We start from the raw sequence: 17,325 nt of genomic DNA on the forward strand, positions 1-17,325 counted from the left end.
GAACAGGCTAAGGATACAAAATAATTGGAAAAGAGAGTTTTATATAATAATGGGATTGGATCAGAAATTGCTTCACTGAACCACATATATATGTGAGAGGATAACCTTCTCAATAAATTTTTGCCAACATAGCAAATACATATATAAATACATATACATGTATTTATTTATTTTGCTTTTTATTTTTTTTAATTTTTATTTAGTCTTTTTTTAATTGAAGTATAGTTGCTTTACAGTGTTGTGTTAGTTTCAGGGGTCCGCAAAGTGATTCCGCTACATATATATATATATATATATATATATATATATATATACTTTTTTTTTTTTTTTTTTTGCAGTATGCGGGCCTCTCACTGTTGTGGCCTCCCCCGTTGCGGAGCACAGGCTCCGGACGCGCAGGCTCCGGACGCGCAGGCTCAGCGGCCATGGCTCACGGGCCCAGCCGCTCCGCGGCATATGGGATCCTCCCAGACCGGGGCACGAACCCGTATCCCCTGCATCGGCAGGCGGACTCCCAACCACTTGCGCCACCAGGGAGGCCCTATATATATACTTTTATATATACATGTTTATATGTGTATATATATATTTACAAATATATATATATACTTTTTCAGATTCTTTTCCCTTAGAGGTCATTACAAAATACTGAGTATAGTTCCCTGTGCTATACAGTAGGTCCTTGCTGGTTATCTATTTTATATATAGTAGTGTGTACATACACATATATTTATTATACACATAATAAATACACACATTTATCAAGCTACATTGAAGCCATTATTGCAGTGGCTTATTGGAATATAGTATTTTATTGGAAATGTACTACTTCTGAGTGGGGAATATGGGGAAGAAAGAAAGAGGAACAATAGCGTAGGATCAAGGGACCTTAGAGCCAGACTGCAGCCAGAACTTCCGCCTGCTGTGCCATTGTCACAGGACCATAGCTCTGAGGTTGTGCAACACCTTGAGTAAACACTTCCTGAAGCAGAGACAAGAATGAACCCTGAGGTTTCATTCTGTCTCATTTTAGAGGAAGCGACAGACCCAGCAGTGCACGTCTGCTTGAGACAGGAGGACAGACAGCAGGCTCCTGGGATCACCCAGCATGTGGCGAGGGCTTCTTTTGACAGCCACTTTCCTCCTTTCTCCACTTCCAGGTAGGTGTTTAACTCCTTTGCAGGTTCTGTTAAATACCCAGGGAACTGCTTGCTTTTCTTCTTCTCCCAGTATTTTTTTTAACCAATTTTACTAACCAGTTGATCTGGTTTAATTTGTTGCTTTGGGGGGGGCTCTGACTGATTTAAACATTCAGTGTAAAGGAGAGGCAAGCAGACTTCTTGAATCAATATTTACACGTCTGATCTGAGAACACTTAGAAATCAAAGGGGAAATTTCATTCAGCATCATTTAAACAATGAATGTGATCTTTGCATCAAAGAATGGAATGCACCAAAATCAACATTGTCAGTTTTTAGAGCAGTTAAGATAAGGCAGATTTGACTGGTTATTAAGGTACAGAAGGCTTCAGAAAGTATGTTATTATTATTAGGGCCAGTTTGATTTGTCCTATTCCTTTTGATCACATTTTTATATTTAGTCCTTTCATTATTGGTGATGATAAATATGATGAATTAGAAATAAGTAGTGGACCCATTTCATGTTTATAAAGCACTGTGATATCACTTGATCAAAACAATGTTGCCCTTGAACTTATGTTGATCATTCACTTCCATTTTGCTGGTTAGATCAAACATTTGTCGACTGAAAAAAAAAAAAGCACAATGTGAGAGTTGTGAGTGAAGTTTTATTTGGGGCACAATGAGGACTATAGCCTGGGAGACAACCTCTCAGATAACGCTGAGGAACTGTTCAGAAGTAGGGCAGGGAGATCAGTTTTATGTGTTTTGTTGAAGGGGGAACCATGGAATCGAGCATACATTTTGGCAGGAGGTTGCTGCTAGTCACGGTGAGCGGATGTCTCCATTAATAATTTTAGAGCTTTTCTACATATGAGAAAATGCAAGAAATTGGGTTCATAACATCTTCTCCTAAAAGTATCGAATTATCTGAAGGTCTGTTCTGCCAGTTTTTCCCAGAGTACAGAGTGCCTCATTTCTGATCTTTGCCAGCCCTGAACTCCTGTTTCAGGCTGTGTGTTGAAGGTCAACTACTGCAGTGGCTAGTGACTTCATTCTTTTTTTTTTTTTTTTTTTTTGTGTGTGTGTGTTACACAGGCCTCTCACTGTTGTGGCCCCTCCCGTTGTGAAGCACAGGCTCCGGACGTGCAGGCTCAGTGGCCATGGCTCACGGGCCCAGCTGCTCCGCGGCATGTGGGATCCTCCCGGACCGGGGCACGAACACATGTCCCCTGCATCGACAGGCGGACCCTCAACCACTGCGCCACCAGGGAAGCCCCAAGTGACTTCATTCTTGTAGTGCCAGATGGCGAACAGCAATTTTTAGTTTAAGTTGTCAAAAGTAGAGTAATATTACTTCCTAATAATGTTATATCTAGCATATCTCTCCATCTCTGATGAATTCTCCAATTAGATTTTGGTTAAATTCGATTGGCTAACACATTTCCTTTGTTTATTTCTACTTCGAGAGCTTATTGAAATTCAGCACATTAGCTTCAGTGCGTGAGACTCCTTCCCTGGTAAACCTTTTCCTGGGCTTTAGAATGTTTGCTGGGACCTAGAAATGGGGACAAATTATCAACAAGAAGGATGGGGTTAGGTAGGGATATATTCTCCTGTGCCTTTTGCCCACTCAGTATTTTGTCACTAAAAGCGACTTTCCTTTTACGCTGGTTTCTGATTTGTTTTTCAGACTTGGGAAAGTTTTACTTAATATCTTTTGGTATAGAACTGTGCTAGGAATTTAAATTATTGACTTAAAATTCCTATTTTTTGAGTCAAAGTTAATAGAAATCTTCTTTCCCTACATTCTCCAAAAGTAGAATCACTGAACACTCTCTGGGACACTTTGCTTGGTTGAAACATAAGAATTGTTTGTGTACTAGCCTTACCCAACAGCATAAAGATCAAGCTGGATCTGTTAACAGAATAACATAGCTACCAGTGAGGTCCACCCACATTATAGCCTTTTCGGTGAATTTGGGCATACCAACTGATTCTGTTCTCTTGTCTTTGCATTCACATCATTTGCCCCAAGAGACAAAACATTTTTAGAGGTCATGTCTCAAAGTGTGACATCTCTGAATACTTGGTGAGAAGGGGACAGAGGTTCTGAAGTGGCTTTTGTGAGGATGTGGGGACGAACAGAAAGCTGCCTTCCCTTATCTTCCATCTGGAACAGAAAGCTGCCCCCTCTTTTTTATTTTCCATTGTGTATTTTCAAGAATGTCTCCATGAATCCACCTGCCAATTCAGGGGACATGGGTTCGAGCCCTGGTCCGGTAGATCCCACATGCTGCAGAGCAACTAAGCCTGTGAGCCACAACTACTGAGCCCACGTGCCACAACTACTGAGCCCGTGTGCCGCAATTACTGAAGCCCATGAGCCTAGAGCCCGTGCTCCGCAACAAGAGAAGCCACGGCAATAAGAAGGCCATGCACCACAATGGAGAGTAGCCCCTGCTCGCCACAACTGGAGAAAGCCCGTGTGCAGCAACCAAGACCCAACGCAGCCAAAAAAAAAAAAAAAAAAAGGAATGTCTCCATGGTCACTGAAACAACCCTGAAATGAAAAACCCACTGAAATGTAAGATGTAAAGCAATTTCCATTTTCCCATCTCCTCTTTTTGTTTCTCTGCCCCCATCATCCAGATAATAAGTACGTGCCCCTCCAACCATGACTTCTGCCCAGTTCTTACATACGCGAAATAAAAAAATGAGGTCAAATCAGGCCAACTGTTTGTAATGAGCTTTACAATCCCCTGAGAAAAATAACTTATAAGACTTCATTGTAGGAAAGGGAAAAAAATTTAAAGAATGTGACAGGTGCTTGGGGGTGAAGAAGTAGGGAGAAATTTCTTTACTTCAGCAGAATATTCAGGGGGTACAGTACTTTCTGAAATTATTTTATTTCAAATTGCAATTTCTTCCTGTCTTCATAAGCCGACAGGAAGACCCCAAAGAGTATACGTAATTTGATCTTTAGAGCCAAAGTGATAGACGTAATTAGGATGTGTTTTTTCCCTTAGTGTTTGTACTCACTTTTACTGCATGAAGTTTAAAATCACCAGATAGCTTGATGGGGTACAGAGAATTCCAGAACTTAAGTCCATGTCATTGCATAAGCCCTGATTCAGGGCTTAACATCATGTGTTTAGTTTGAAAAGACATTGCTTTCAACAGTTTTGAACAGATTTGAAGAAAAATGGAAATATCAGTATTATGTACAAAGGGGCTAAACTCTAAAATGGCTCCAAACACATTAAAAAATAAAGTAGCCATCCAGACTAATGTCTGGTGTATTAATCTTATCAACAAGATTTAACTTTTCTAAAGACAGAGGGAGGGAGGCAGAGAGAGAGAGGGAGATAGAGGAAGGAAGAAAGAGAAAGAAAGAAAACGGTTGGAAGGAAGGATGAAGGGAGGGAGGAAGGAAGGTGAGAAGTTTCCAGAGTAAAAGAGAGTAAAGAGGGCTTCCCTGGTGGCGCAGTGGTTGAGAGTCCGCCTGCCGATGCAGGGGACACGGGTTCGTGCCCCGGTCCGGGAGGATCCCACATGCCACGGAGCGGCTGGGCCCGTGAGCTATGGCCGCTGAGCCTGCACGTCCGGAGCCTGTGCTCCGCAACGGGAGAGGCCACAACAGTGAGAGGCCCGCGCGAAAAGAAAAAAAAAAAAAAGAGAGAGTAAAGAGACATGAAAACGAGATAAAATACCTGACCCTAGAGTGGATCCTGCACTGGAATGGGGAAAATGCTATGAAGGATATTATTTGGTCAATTGACAAAACTGGAATACTGATGGGAGATTAGATAAAAGTACTGGCTCAGTGTTAAATGTCTTAAATTTGAGAGCTGTGCTATGGCTGTGTAAGAGAAGATTCTTGTACTTAGGAAACACTCAAGTTTGTAGGGATAAAGAACCATGATGTATGTCATGTAACTCATCCTCAAATGTTTAGAAAAAAGCGTGTGTATGTGTATGTATATTTATATACATATGTATATGTAGATACACATATGTATATATGCGAGAGACTGAGAATATTCAAAATCTCAGTGACAACAACCTCAAAATATTGGTGGCTTACAAGAATACTTTGTCACTCATGAACATGTTGGCAAAAGGGTAGATCTGTGAATTAGGTAAATCTGGGTGAAGGAGATAAAGACATTATTTGTACTATTCCTATTCCTGCAATTCTTGTATACATTTGAAATTATTGCCAAATAAAAAGTGTTTAAAAGTACCCCCCCCAAAGATTTCACTTTTCTAAAACTAATAAACAGTGAAAATAACTATCTAACCCAAAGCCAAATAACAGTTTTCTTTTTCTTGATCTGGTTTTGCTAGTCAAAACTAATCCATCCTGTGAGTTCTGTGGGAGAGAGAAAAGCAAGTATTAAAGTGAATTAGTAGAAACATATTGTGTTTCATCTCAGATTTGTGTAATCCCTGGATGACAGTTAGTTGTGTTTGTTCCACAGGCCTCAAAATAATTCGTCTGCTGTTATTCAGCTGGGAGGAGACTGCACCATCACACCTTAGGATGAATGAGCCACACAACACTTAGGTCTATTGCCTCTCTTTAACTGCTGTATAATTTGTTGTATCTCAGATCTCATTCTTTCAGGGCCTTCTTGGTTTCAGAAAAAGAAGGGCCATTAAGATAACAGAAATTCTATCTGTTATCTTTAGAGAATGTACCCTGTTGCAAGAATGTGAAAAGCTGGAAATCTGTTCACTTCAAACTGAAGAAAGTGAGAGGTTGCTGGAGGCGTTTTAAAAAATATTCTGGTTTAGTTTATTCATTGATTTGTTTTGGTTGCCATTTGGAAGTGCTTGGCCATCAAACAAACAGTTGGAAAGAAATTTCTCCACTGATTTACATGTTTAGACTCCATATTTCATAGTCAGTTGGGAAACATTAGCATTTAGATACTAACTAGAGGCATGGAGATCAGTGTGTATATTAGAGAAAACTTGTGTTGGTTGGATTGGCCTGTCCCCTTCTCACCACTTCTGATGGGGGGCATGTGAGTGTTGTCCCTTTCTGCTTTTTTTTTTTTTTTTTTTTTTTTGCGGTACGCGGGCCTCTCACTGCTGTGGCCTCTCCCGTTGCGGAGCACAGGCTCCGGACGCGCAGGCTCAGCGGCCATGGCTCATGGGCCCAGCTGCTCTGCGGCATGTGGGATCTTCCCAGACCGGGGCACGAACCCGTGTCCCCTGTATCGGCAGGCGGACTCTCAACCACTGCGCCACCAGGGAAGCCCCCTTTCTGCTTTTATAAAAAGAATTAGTTGGGTAGTTATTATTTTATGAACTGAGGGCAGCTTAGACTAATATTTCCCATCAGAATAATGTGTGTTTCATACAGCATTTTTAGAAGAGTTACTCTGGTTGCAATGTTGGTGAATATATGGCTTCATGAGCTCCATATTAATGGGACTAATTGCATTGATTGAACACAGTCCACCAGACAGCATGCGGGTGCCTTATGGTGTACTCAGAGAGTAACAGGAGACTGTACGGAATTGTGTTGCTACCGTCAGTTAATTTCTGGCAAGAGTAATTTTCTTACTCTTGGCATCTTATTATTTTGAAATAATTACGATAATTAGGAAAATTTTCACTCGATGGAAAGAAAATGGCTGATTGACTGTTCCTTTAGGATCTTGAACCTCACTTATTGTTTTAAAACGAACGTTATCATTTTCCTCTACCAAAAATTAATTAAATAGAAATAAAAGATGCCCAGTGATCAGCTCTATAACAGCAAGAAGTAAGTGACTGAGGGAACTTGTGATGTAGTTCTTGAAGTGTGACTATGTAATGAGACATTTTATCACAAGGTTCTGATTAGAGCATTATTGAAATGATGGTCACCTATTCAAAGAGATCATTGGAGATTCTGTATTTATTTGCATAAAGCTGTAGACTACTTGAACTCTGCTTCAAGATCATTTAATCTGCCCCCCCTTTTCACAATTAAAAAACCCAAACTAAACCCAAAGTTAATGTAGTCTAGTGTTGATGCCATGGCTTTAAGTGTTTTTGAATTATTTTTAACAGTAAATCTTGAGCCAGTGAAAGAAACGCCATTTCATCACTTTAACATTCCATTTTTGACCCAGTGAGCTTTTAGCAAATTTAATCACTTTTTCTATTCTTCAAAGTTAGATGCAAATGGCTCTTGAATGGTCAGAAGAATGAAAGCCATCCTCAAATGATAAAAGAAAATTGATATCACTAGGAATTTTGAGAAGTTTCTACTTTAGTTTCTGAAGAAACTTTAAAAAAATAAGCATTTATTCTCTGGAGCATCACTGGGATAAGTGTACATTCATGCAAAGTGACTAATGAAAAATACTGTTTTATTTGCTAAACGATCAACCCCAGTCACATAAATTTATGTTACCATAGAATTTAGGTTTGCCTATTTTAATGAGCTAGAATTACCCTCTAGTCATTTAAAGCCTTTCCAGTTCCAGTTAGGAAACTGCTGGGTTGGGGCCATACTGTGGATCCCTGTTCCCCTGTACCTACATTCTCTGTGGATCTGCAGCCCCTTGACCTCTAAAGAGCTGGTCTGTTGACATTTCCTCAGGCACTTCTTTATACAGAGCAGGGACTGGACCATATGGGCAAATAAAAAAGAAAGTAGAAAATTCAGCATCAGCTTTGGGAAAACTGAATTTCTCTAAAAAAAATAACTTCTAGAAACAGCATTGAAATGAGAATTCAAGATGCCAATAGTAGGTTGACTCTTTCCAATTCTCTTTCAGTATAACTGCAGGTTCAGAAGTTTTCCTTCCAGGCCAGTCCTAGTGTTCTAATTGTCTGCTCCAAGTTTCATATTTTTCATGTTTTGTATTCAAAAATGAAGGTATGGGGCCTCCCTGGTGGCGCAGTGGTTGAGAGTCCGCCTGCCGATGCAGGGGATACGGGTTCGTGCCCCGGTCTGGGAGGATCCCACATGCCGCGGAGCGGCTGGGCCCGTGAGCCATGGCCGCTGAGCCTGCGCATCCGGAGCCTGTGCTCCGCAGCGGGAGAGGCCACAACAGTAAGAGGCCCGCGTACCGCAAAAAAAAAAAAAAAAAAAAAAATGAAGGTATGTCTGTACTGCAAAAGTCAGCCCATTCTATGGAGCTGATATTGGAGCCTTTTCTTACTGATTTCATTTCTTTCATTAGTGTAAAATATTGCTGTTGGAAAACCCAAGAAAAATATATTAGAATCTGAAATGGCATCCATTAGTTATTTCATTTTTATGACACTGTGTAGTTTCAGAGTGCTTAATTTGATTATTCTGACACTGATTAGGCTCTTAGAGGATTAGTTTGGCTTCTGTTCTCCTGTCCTGGCTTTTGCCTGTACTATTTGCTACCTTCCTCTAGGGGACACAAAGTGGTAAAGAGTAGCGGGAAAATTCCAAAGAAATATGTTCACTAAGCTGAGAAACACCGGTAAACTTTCAGTGGGAAAATATCTGAAGATATAGATTAAAGATCTGAGAGGAAGAGTAGGCTTCTGATTTTGTTGAACTTTTCTGGTGTCTGCACTTTTATAACTCTCTCACATAACTCAGTTAAAGCCCCTGCGTGTGGCATCATTCATCAGAAACGCTATCAAGATGACCACTACCGAAGAGCTTATGTTCTGCTTAGATGAATCTTCTCTCTTTTTTTTTTTTGCTCAGTAAATTCTATAAAAGAACTCCCTGGAGTGAAAAACTATGAAGTGGTTTATCCCAGAAGACTTCATCCACTACATAAAAGAGAAGTCAAGGATCCAGGTCAACAGGTACAGCTTTTGATTTAATAAAGAATTTTGAATACACGCACACACACACACACACACACATGCATATATATAACTATATTTAATATGTAGATACATATACATATTTTTGTATATATACATACACACATTTGTGTTTTTTAACCTGTCTTATCTTTATTAATCTTCACGATAACCCAACATTCTATTATTAGCTTTATTTTGATTTTAAAGTTCTGGCAGTTGAAATAAACTAACTGTCCAAGGTCACACAGAGGGTAAACTTTATTTATGGTAATTTATCTTATTCTGTTACTTCTAGAGAATTTGATGCAACTTCTTTTATCTATCTCTTTATATATCTCTATCTATCATCTATACATACACACATACAAACAAAACCGTGAACACTAAAATTGAAGTAAAAAGTAAAATATTGTGGGTGAATAAATGCATATATGTGTAGTAAATTAGGATTAATTACTGTAATTGAACATAAAATTTACCTCTGTTTTTTCAAAAGAGTCGGCTATTAAAGTTTGTAGAATTCTTACCACTTGACAAAACACACGTTCTCAGTCAAAAGAGGAAAGCTAAAACATGATGATTCATTCCACAGCAATTTTCTAATTACCTACACCTGGAAGTCTTCTGCTGGGAGCCAGGAAAATACAAATAAATGAGACATAAATGACAACTTTTACATCTACTACATCTACCTATTGTAAGATGAAACTCACTGGAAGCTCATATTCCCCAACTGGACAAAGTTCCTCACAAATTATTTTTTTCTAAAGCAAACACATGTGTAGCAATAGAACCCAGAGTAGACTCTGTTTCCCAAAATAATTGTCTCTCAACAAAATGTTTCTGCTAAATTTATATAGGACCCATATGCACTGGATTCCCTGTCAATATGGCTTTCTTCAAATGCTTTCTGGCAGTCTCTTAAAAATGCCAACTACATTTTTCACTGAATATTTTGAGGTGAAAGCCAAGTTCCTAGAAATTAACTTTGTGGTTTCTGTGTTGAGACTCTTGGTCTTCCTTGTGCAAGTAATTGATTAGCAATTACTTGAAACATTTAGAATTTAGAGTGCATGGGACAGAGGGGATCCCTGTATCTACACAGATCTCAGTCTGGATTGATCACTTCTCAAGGCAGTGAAGAGGAGGACTCTTGTACTTATTATACCACTGTGCCCTCTGCTGGACCAGAGAACTAAGGCACCAACATTACCTGTCAGGTATGCCAAGAGCATGGCCCATCTTTCTGACTTCATCACACCTGGACACATTACTTAAGATTTGAGCTAGAAAGAAGTAATCCTCTGAAAAATTTTCTGGAGGAGACACTAACAGCCAAGGCAGAATCTTAAAGATTTGATTCATGATTGTATTCTTGATTGTATTTTACATACATGGCATAAGGAGACCTGAATAAGCGTTTGTTGAATAAGTGAGCAAATGAGTAAGTAAACACATAGACAAATGAATGAGTGTAAGTGGAATACATTTCCTATAAACCTACATAGATGTACAGTCAACACATTCTCAGTCAAGGTCCCTAATGTTGAAACTTACATTCTAAAGGTGGTCACTATTCTTTCTAGGATTCAGTCTTCAGATCCCATGCTTCCTTAGAGGCCAAAATCATCTTGCTGTTGGTCTATGCCTTAAAACAGAATATCTGGCATCACAATGCCTCCCCTATTGGGAACAATGTCAGGCCTTAGCTAGGTTCACCAGGGCTTTCAGAGGCCTGGGATTACTGTATGTTATCACAGTAGTTGGGCTACAGGGTTTCCTTTGTGTATTCACAGGCATCATGTTGACTTTACAGTTCTGTTTCCATCTCAGAACCATACAGGACTCTAACCGTCCCAATCCACCCACTAGACCTTACCCATGGCATTTCCTGGAGGAAATTTTTATTTATATGTCCCTGTGTCCAGTCAGTCTTACTCAGTGGGCTCCAAATCATTTCCTTCTAGTGGAAGCTCTCCAAATCAAGGTGCCTATTTCCTCTCCCAACCCATAGCTCAGAACCTAGATAGAATACAAATAAGACACACTTCTTATTAGCAGGCATTGTTCTCCACCATGAGCTTCTACTTGAGAAGTACAGTTATAACATTACCCAGTGCACCCTCTTTCATATAGTCTCTGGTTTTCTTCTTTGCTGTTTTCTTTCATCCATACCCTCCATGATAGTATTGGCTAAAACTCCCATTACCCAATTATCTTTGCTGAAACAACCTCCAAATAATACTTTATCTGAAAATCTACTAAAATCCATTGCTGACGGAAAACAGATTATCTGGAAGGCTCTTCTGTATGGACGGTCATATCTGGTATCCTCCTAATATTTTCATTTTATCTGGCCTTTCTTAAGCCTGAACAAGAAGTGCTGACAACAATTCTCCATGACGTTTGTTTTCAACCCTCAGGCTTTTTTCCAGCTCCTGTTATTCATGAAAGTGAACTGAATTATAGCAGCTTCCCCTCATCTAGACCCACAGGGTAGGATATTTATAGTCTGAGATTTTTGACACCAGAGACACACTTCAATAACTGAAAATTTAAAGGAAATTTTAGCTGAAATAACTGACCTTGGAGATGGCAAATCCCTGCACAATATTCTGACCAGATGGCTCTAACTTTTTTTTTTTTTTTTTTTTTTTTTTTTTTTTTTTTTTTGCGGTACGCAGGCCTCTCACTGTTGTGGCCTCTCCCATTGCAGAGCACAGGCTCCGGACGCACAGGCTCAGCAGCCATGGCTCACGGGCCCAGCCGCTCCACGGCATGTGGGATCTTCCTGGACCGGGGCACGAACCTGTGTCCCCTGCACCGGCAGGCGGACTCTCAACCCCTGCGCCACCAGGGAAGCCCCTTTCTTTTTTTTTTTTATCAACAATTTTATTTTATTTAAAAAAATTTTATTGGAGTATAGTTGCTTTATAATATTGTGTTAGTTTATACTGTGCAGCAAAATGAATCAGCTATATGTATACATATATCCCCTCTTATATGGATTTCCTTCTCATTTGGCTCTAACTTTCTATTGTCCCTGGATGAGCTCAGGGCCTTTTCTCTCCTTCAGGAGAGGGAGGAGACAAGAAAGCTTGACCTTAGGTGCAACACAGTAGCGGAAGCATCACTGAGTCCATAATAACTGGTGCTCTATCGCGTTTGCTCTGCCATATTTGATCTCTTTAATAATAACAAGGTCCTGCTACTTCCCAGTGAATTGGTAGATATTACATGTCACCATGGCTAATAACCCTGTTTTATAGGACGAAGTCAGAATTCAGTACCTGATAACATCTTCTTTAAAATTCTGTATAGACCTATCTCCTCCTGTATATATAAATCTAAACTTAAACTAGTTCTCCTTTTCCACACAGTTTACTAGAAGGGACATTTTCTTCTCTTTCTGAACACTCGAGACTCTGTTTTCTTCCTGATGACTTCTTCCTGCCTTAGGGTACAGATTCATGTTATTTTGCCCATATTCTGCCCTCCATGTAGCAGTGAGAAGACCTCTAGACCAAATCATCAGTTGAGAGGCTTGCAGGTCTTTGGGTCTGTGTGCATAGTAGTACTTCTTCTCAAATAACTTCCCCACCCTGTGTCACCTGGCTAATTCATATTTCAGCTTACATGTTCCTTCCTCAGGAAAGTCTTTCCCTGCCCTTAAGACGTTAGACATCCTACCGTGCTTCCAGATTCATACCCCTTATCATATAACTCACTTTTATTGTCTGTCTTTCCACAATATTATAAGCTTTCTGACAGTACCAATGTTTCCTGCTCAGAGGCCAGTTTCCAGAACTTAACAGTGCCTGGCATATAACCCACACTCACATCCTCTTTGTAGAATGTGAGGCTGCCTGGATGGATAGATGGGTTTGTATAAAGGTCTCAGATAATTTGTCTCTTCAGCTGGCAGTTGTTTGACTTGTTAACAGAGGCAGAAGCAGACATCTGGAATCATAGAGACCACTGTTAAAGAAAAGCAGGCATCGCTTTCTAATGATGAGACAGGTGGACCTAGCCAAAGGAATCTGTGTGTGTATGTTTTTAATCACCAGTAAGTGTTTGTGCATCTTTACAGGAACAATTTGAAACTGAATTGAAGTATGAAATGACAGTTAATGGAAAAATCGCAGTGCTTTACTTGAAGAAAAACAAGTAAGAGTCTTTACTTCTGATACTGTCCTCACCAACAGCCAGTTAGCATGTGGCAACTGTGATAACTGAGTCTGTTACTACTTATGACGCCCACAAACCTTGGCTCATCAGCTTTTACTCTCAACTGACCCAAGGGCTTCCGCGAGCATTTGTTCGTACTGAAGTAGTAGAGACACTGAGTAAGGTAACAGTTTACTAGCGTTCTGCTAGGTGAAGTCATAAAACACAATGAATGAGGTGCGAGTAGACGTATATTTTATCAACTTCTATGAAACAGCACATAGATTTTTAAGTCTCCCCCATGCATCACTGCATTTTGTTATTTTAACACTGCAAGATTAGATATTTTAAAAAATTTGCAACTATTTTCATCAGAAAAACAAGACATACATAAGTTAAATAAACTCTAGGGCCAAAAAACAAGTCAGTGGTAAAAACTGAATCAGGGTCCCGATTGCAACGCCAATGCTGTTTCTACCTAGCCAACCACTAACCCTCCATTTTCTCATACATTACATTTTCCTGTATTCCTTCATTCTCTCCATTCAGTTCATTGAAATTCAACATTCTTTTTCAAATTTCACTACCTCAGCTCTCACCCAGATTTTGATCATCCTATATCTAGACTATATCCAAAGTAGTCTTTTCCTAATTCTATGCTTTCAAGCTTTTTTAATCCCTCAATTGTTCAATATAGGGCAATGAGATTTTTTTTTTCCCTCAAATAGACTATCACCTTTTGCAAAAAGTCACAACTGTCGAGAGTTTGGAAACAGTGTGGCACAATGGAAATAGTACAGGCTTTGAATTCAGGCAAATCTGGATAGGATTCTTTGCCACTTGAACTGTTTAATCTCCTCTGAAAAATAAGGAGAGTAATATTTATCTGGTAGGATTGTTGAAATGATTAAATGATATGTGTAATAGGTCTATCCCAGCGGCCAGGTTAGAGATGGTACAGAATACATATGAGTTACTTCCTTTTCTCCTCGCCCTGCCACTTTTAAAAATATATTCAGACTCCTATTTGCTGGTGGATCATTGAAAGCACTCTAAGAAGCTCAGTGAGAATGCTGAAAGAGCCCCAACTACCCAGTGCAAGTCAATTTTCAATACACTTTCCACTGCTGCAACTGTTAACAGTTACTGGTAACTGACACGGACTGGGTGGAAAAGGCAGTCATCCTTAGCTGCGGGGAAGAACATTGCTGTTTTCAGTCATTTTTATCAACTTCGCCCTACTTGGTTCTATTTCTTCCTCAAATCTCTCCTCAGACAAACATGCAGAGTCTGATGAGGAAACAGACATTGTTCCACAGTACTCAGGCATGTCCCTGCCCTCCCCACTCTCTCCAGTTTAAGCCTCCCTTTCACGCTTGGATTTGCCCTGAGGGGCTAAGAGGTAAAACTTTTCTCCACACCCAGGGAACGCTCTCGTTTTGATCACTGGACTTTGCAATTAGCACGAGTAAACATGACATTTCCCCCCCACCCCCAGGGGTCTCCTTGCACCAGGCTACACGGAAACATATTATAATTCCACTGGAAAGGCGGTCACCACGAGCCCACAGATCATGGTAAGACAGAGTATCCTAAATTCATTGCTAATGGGCATGTGACCCACACACTCAGAGGCAGTGTCATTGCCAATTAGTGAAAGTGAAATGGTGTTAGAGCAACGATGTTTTTTTCACAGTAGTAATTTCTTTCCTTTAATTTTTATTTTATATTGGAGTATAGTTGATTTACAATATTGTGTCAGTTTCAGGTGTACAGCAAAGTGATTCAGTTATACATGTATGTATATCTGTTCTTTTCCAGATTCTTTTCCCATATAGCTTATTATGGAATACTGAGTAGAGTTCCCTGTGCTATACAGTAGGTCCTTGCTGATTGATTATCTATTTTATATGTAGTGGTGTATATAAGATGTGGTACCTATATACTATGGAATATTACTCAGTCATAAAAAAGAATGAAAAAATCCCATTTGCAGCAACATGGATGGACCTAGAGATTATCATACTAAGTGAAGTAAGTCAGAGAAAGACAAATACCATATGATATCACTTACATGTGGAATCTAAAAAAAAATTGATACAAATGAACTTATTTACAAAACAGAAACAGTAGTAATTTCTTAATAGATCCTCTAACATTTTTACAGTTTGACAAGAACAAATGTATTCCTTGACCACCATGGTAACCCTTTAAGGACTCCTTATAGGAGAGTGAGCAGAAAGAGCTTCTTATTTTCATTTGAAAAGTAAAGAATTAAATGTATCTGGTGTTCTTACTCAGTGCCAATCGCCTCTCAGGATCATGGAGTCTCTCAAACTCAAGACTATTTCCTCAATGGTAGAATTGTAGAATTCTATGTTTTCCCTAAATAATTTCCACTCTGGACTCTTATTCAGAGAAGAAGACGGATGAAGTGGTATAAGGAGTGCTGTATCCTTGCCGTCTATTCTGAGGAAGTTTTTCAAGCGTTTTCCTCCATAGCAATGCACAGAGGTTTATGTGGGCCAATACCTCACCTGTTCCAAAGCAGAAAGGTGAATTTGACTGAAGTACGTCCATGTGAAAAAGTGCTAAGACTGAGCATTTTGCTTCGAGTGGATACAGGGATGTTAAACTAATCTAGTTAGTCTGGTGGCACTCTCTGGATAAATCAAGAAATAACAACACAAACTGAATAATCCATTCATTGGAAAGAGCTCATCAGTGTTAGGAAAATTTAATGAGCAATTAGCCAAGGGAAAGAATGAATGTCTGGCGTTTTGGGGGCTCAGGTTTTAAACTTATACCTGTGAGTTTGTTTTTTCCCAGACTGTATTCATCCCTGTTATCCTCCTTCTGCAAGAACAAAATTTACAACAGTGTTTAGTTAATGCCCCCTAAGCATTTGGGATCATTAGCTAAATAGTAAAGATTTTAACCACAAAAGGCTGCTTTAAAAAAAATTTTTTTAGGGAGATTTCCCTGGTGGTCCAGTGGTAAAGAATCTACCTTCCAATGCAGGGGATGAGGATTTGATCCCTGGCTGGGGGACTAAGATCCCACATGCCGTGTGGCAACTAAGCCTGCATGCCACAACTACTGAGCTCGCGTGCCTCAACTAGAGAGCCCACACACCACAACTAGAGAGAAGCCAGCACGCAGCAACAAAAGATCCTTCATGCCTCAACGATGATCCTGCATGCTGCAACTAAGACCCGATGCACCCCCCCAAAAAAAAAGAAATTAAAAAAAAATTTTTGTTGTTCAGCATAAAATGATTTGAAGACATTATAGATCTTGTTTCAAGATTTCAAATTCAAATTTAGTAGCGGGTCTAAAGTACGTGCACACTTTTCCTTTGTCAAACCCCTTTTCCCTTTTGTCTAGGATGACTGTTATTACCAAGGACACATCATTAATGAAAATGTTTCTGATGCTAGTATCAGCACATGTAGGGGTCTAAGGTAAGGCTTCATAATGGTTTGTATGTACCTGTGATGATGGGTGTGTGTGTGTGTGTTAATTACCTAAAGAATCTCAAATATAATAAATTATACTATAGTTGAGTATGAATTCTAAGGACTCAAAAATTTTGAAATTTGAAGGAAACATGGCTTTTCTTGGTAGTAGTTTGTAAATTACACCTCTAAATTGCTTGCAGAGTTGTTTTTGTTTGTTTGCTTGTTTTCAAAATATAGGTTTTTGAGTCCCAGTTTTAGAGTCAGAATCTTTAGGGAATGGGAGCGCCTCTCGTCACTCTAAACTCTCTCTAGTGTGTCCAATCCATGCCTATGACGTCCATTTCTTTTGGAATGTTAATGACTTGTCATGTATTTGTCTACAGTAAGATATCTCTTCTGATGCCCAGACTTCATTATCTCACTTCCTCTTCCATATCTCCATATCTCTCCATATCTGGATATCTTAAGGAAATCTCAGTCTTAATATACTCCAAATCAAACTAATGATATTCTCCCTCATGTGGTGTTTTTCCAGTGTTTCCCATCTCAATAAAAGATACAGTCAACCAACCACCTAATACAGAAACCTAGGTTCCTTGATGACTTCTTGCCTTTCAAATACACATTTTCAATCCATTTCACAAGCCCTATTGATTATATGTTCTAAATAGTCCCTGGGATTATTCACTACATTCTCTCTACTGCCACATCCTAGTCCAAACTGCCATGATCCTTTAGGCAGACTATTGCAACAA

General features: G+C 39.5%; 1 protein-coding gene across 7 annotated transcripts in view; it reads left to right on the forward strand.

The window, feature by feature from the left end:
- Window positions 1-1,046: 1,046 nt before the first annotated feature.
- Window positions 1,047-17,325, forward strand: part of ADAM28 (ADAM metallopeptidase domain 28) — a 60,110-nt gene continuing 43,831 nt past the window's right edge. For 4 of the 7 annotated variants that reach the window (XM_060102565.1, XM_060102562.1, XM_060102564.1 and 1 more), the window contains exons 1-6: window positions 1,047-1,160; window positions 8,836-8,939; window positions 13,033-13,109; window positions 14,608-14,686; window positions 15,527-15,679; window positions 16,497-16,573. In XM_060102565.1, the coding sequence (XP_059958548.1) occupies window positions 1,109-1,160; window positions 8,836-8,939; window positions 13,033-13,109; window positions 14,608-14,686; window positions 15,527-15,679; window positions 16,497-16,573 (542 nt within the window). In that variant the 5' untranslated portion in view covers window positions 1,047-1,108. Of the gene's footprint in view, window positions 1,161-8,835; window positions 8,940-13,028; window positions 13,110-14,607; window positions 14,687-15,526; window positions 15,680-16,496; window positions 16,574-17,325 lie in introns of those variants that run through there. The other 3 variants (XM_060102563.1, XM_060102566.1, XM_060102567.1) reach the window with 3 other exon arrangements.

This window comes from Mesoplodon densirostris, chromosome 6 (genome assembly GCF_025265405.1).
Source record: "Mesoplodon densirostris isolate mMesDen1 chromosome 6, mMesDen1 primary haplotype, whole genome shotgun sequence".
NCBI classification, from domain to species: Eukaryota; Metazoa; Chordata; class Mammalia; order Artiodactyla; family Ziphiidae; genus Mesoplodon; species Mesoplodon densirostris.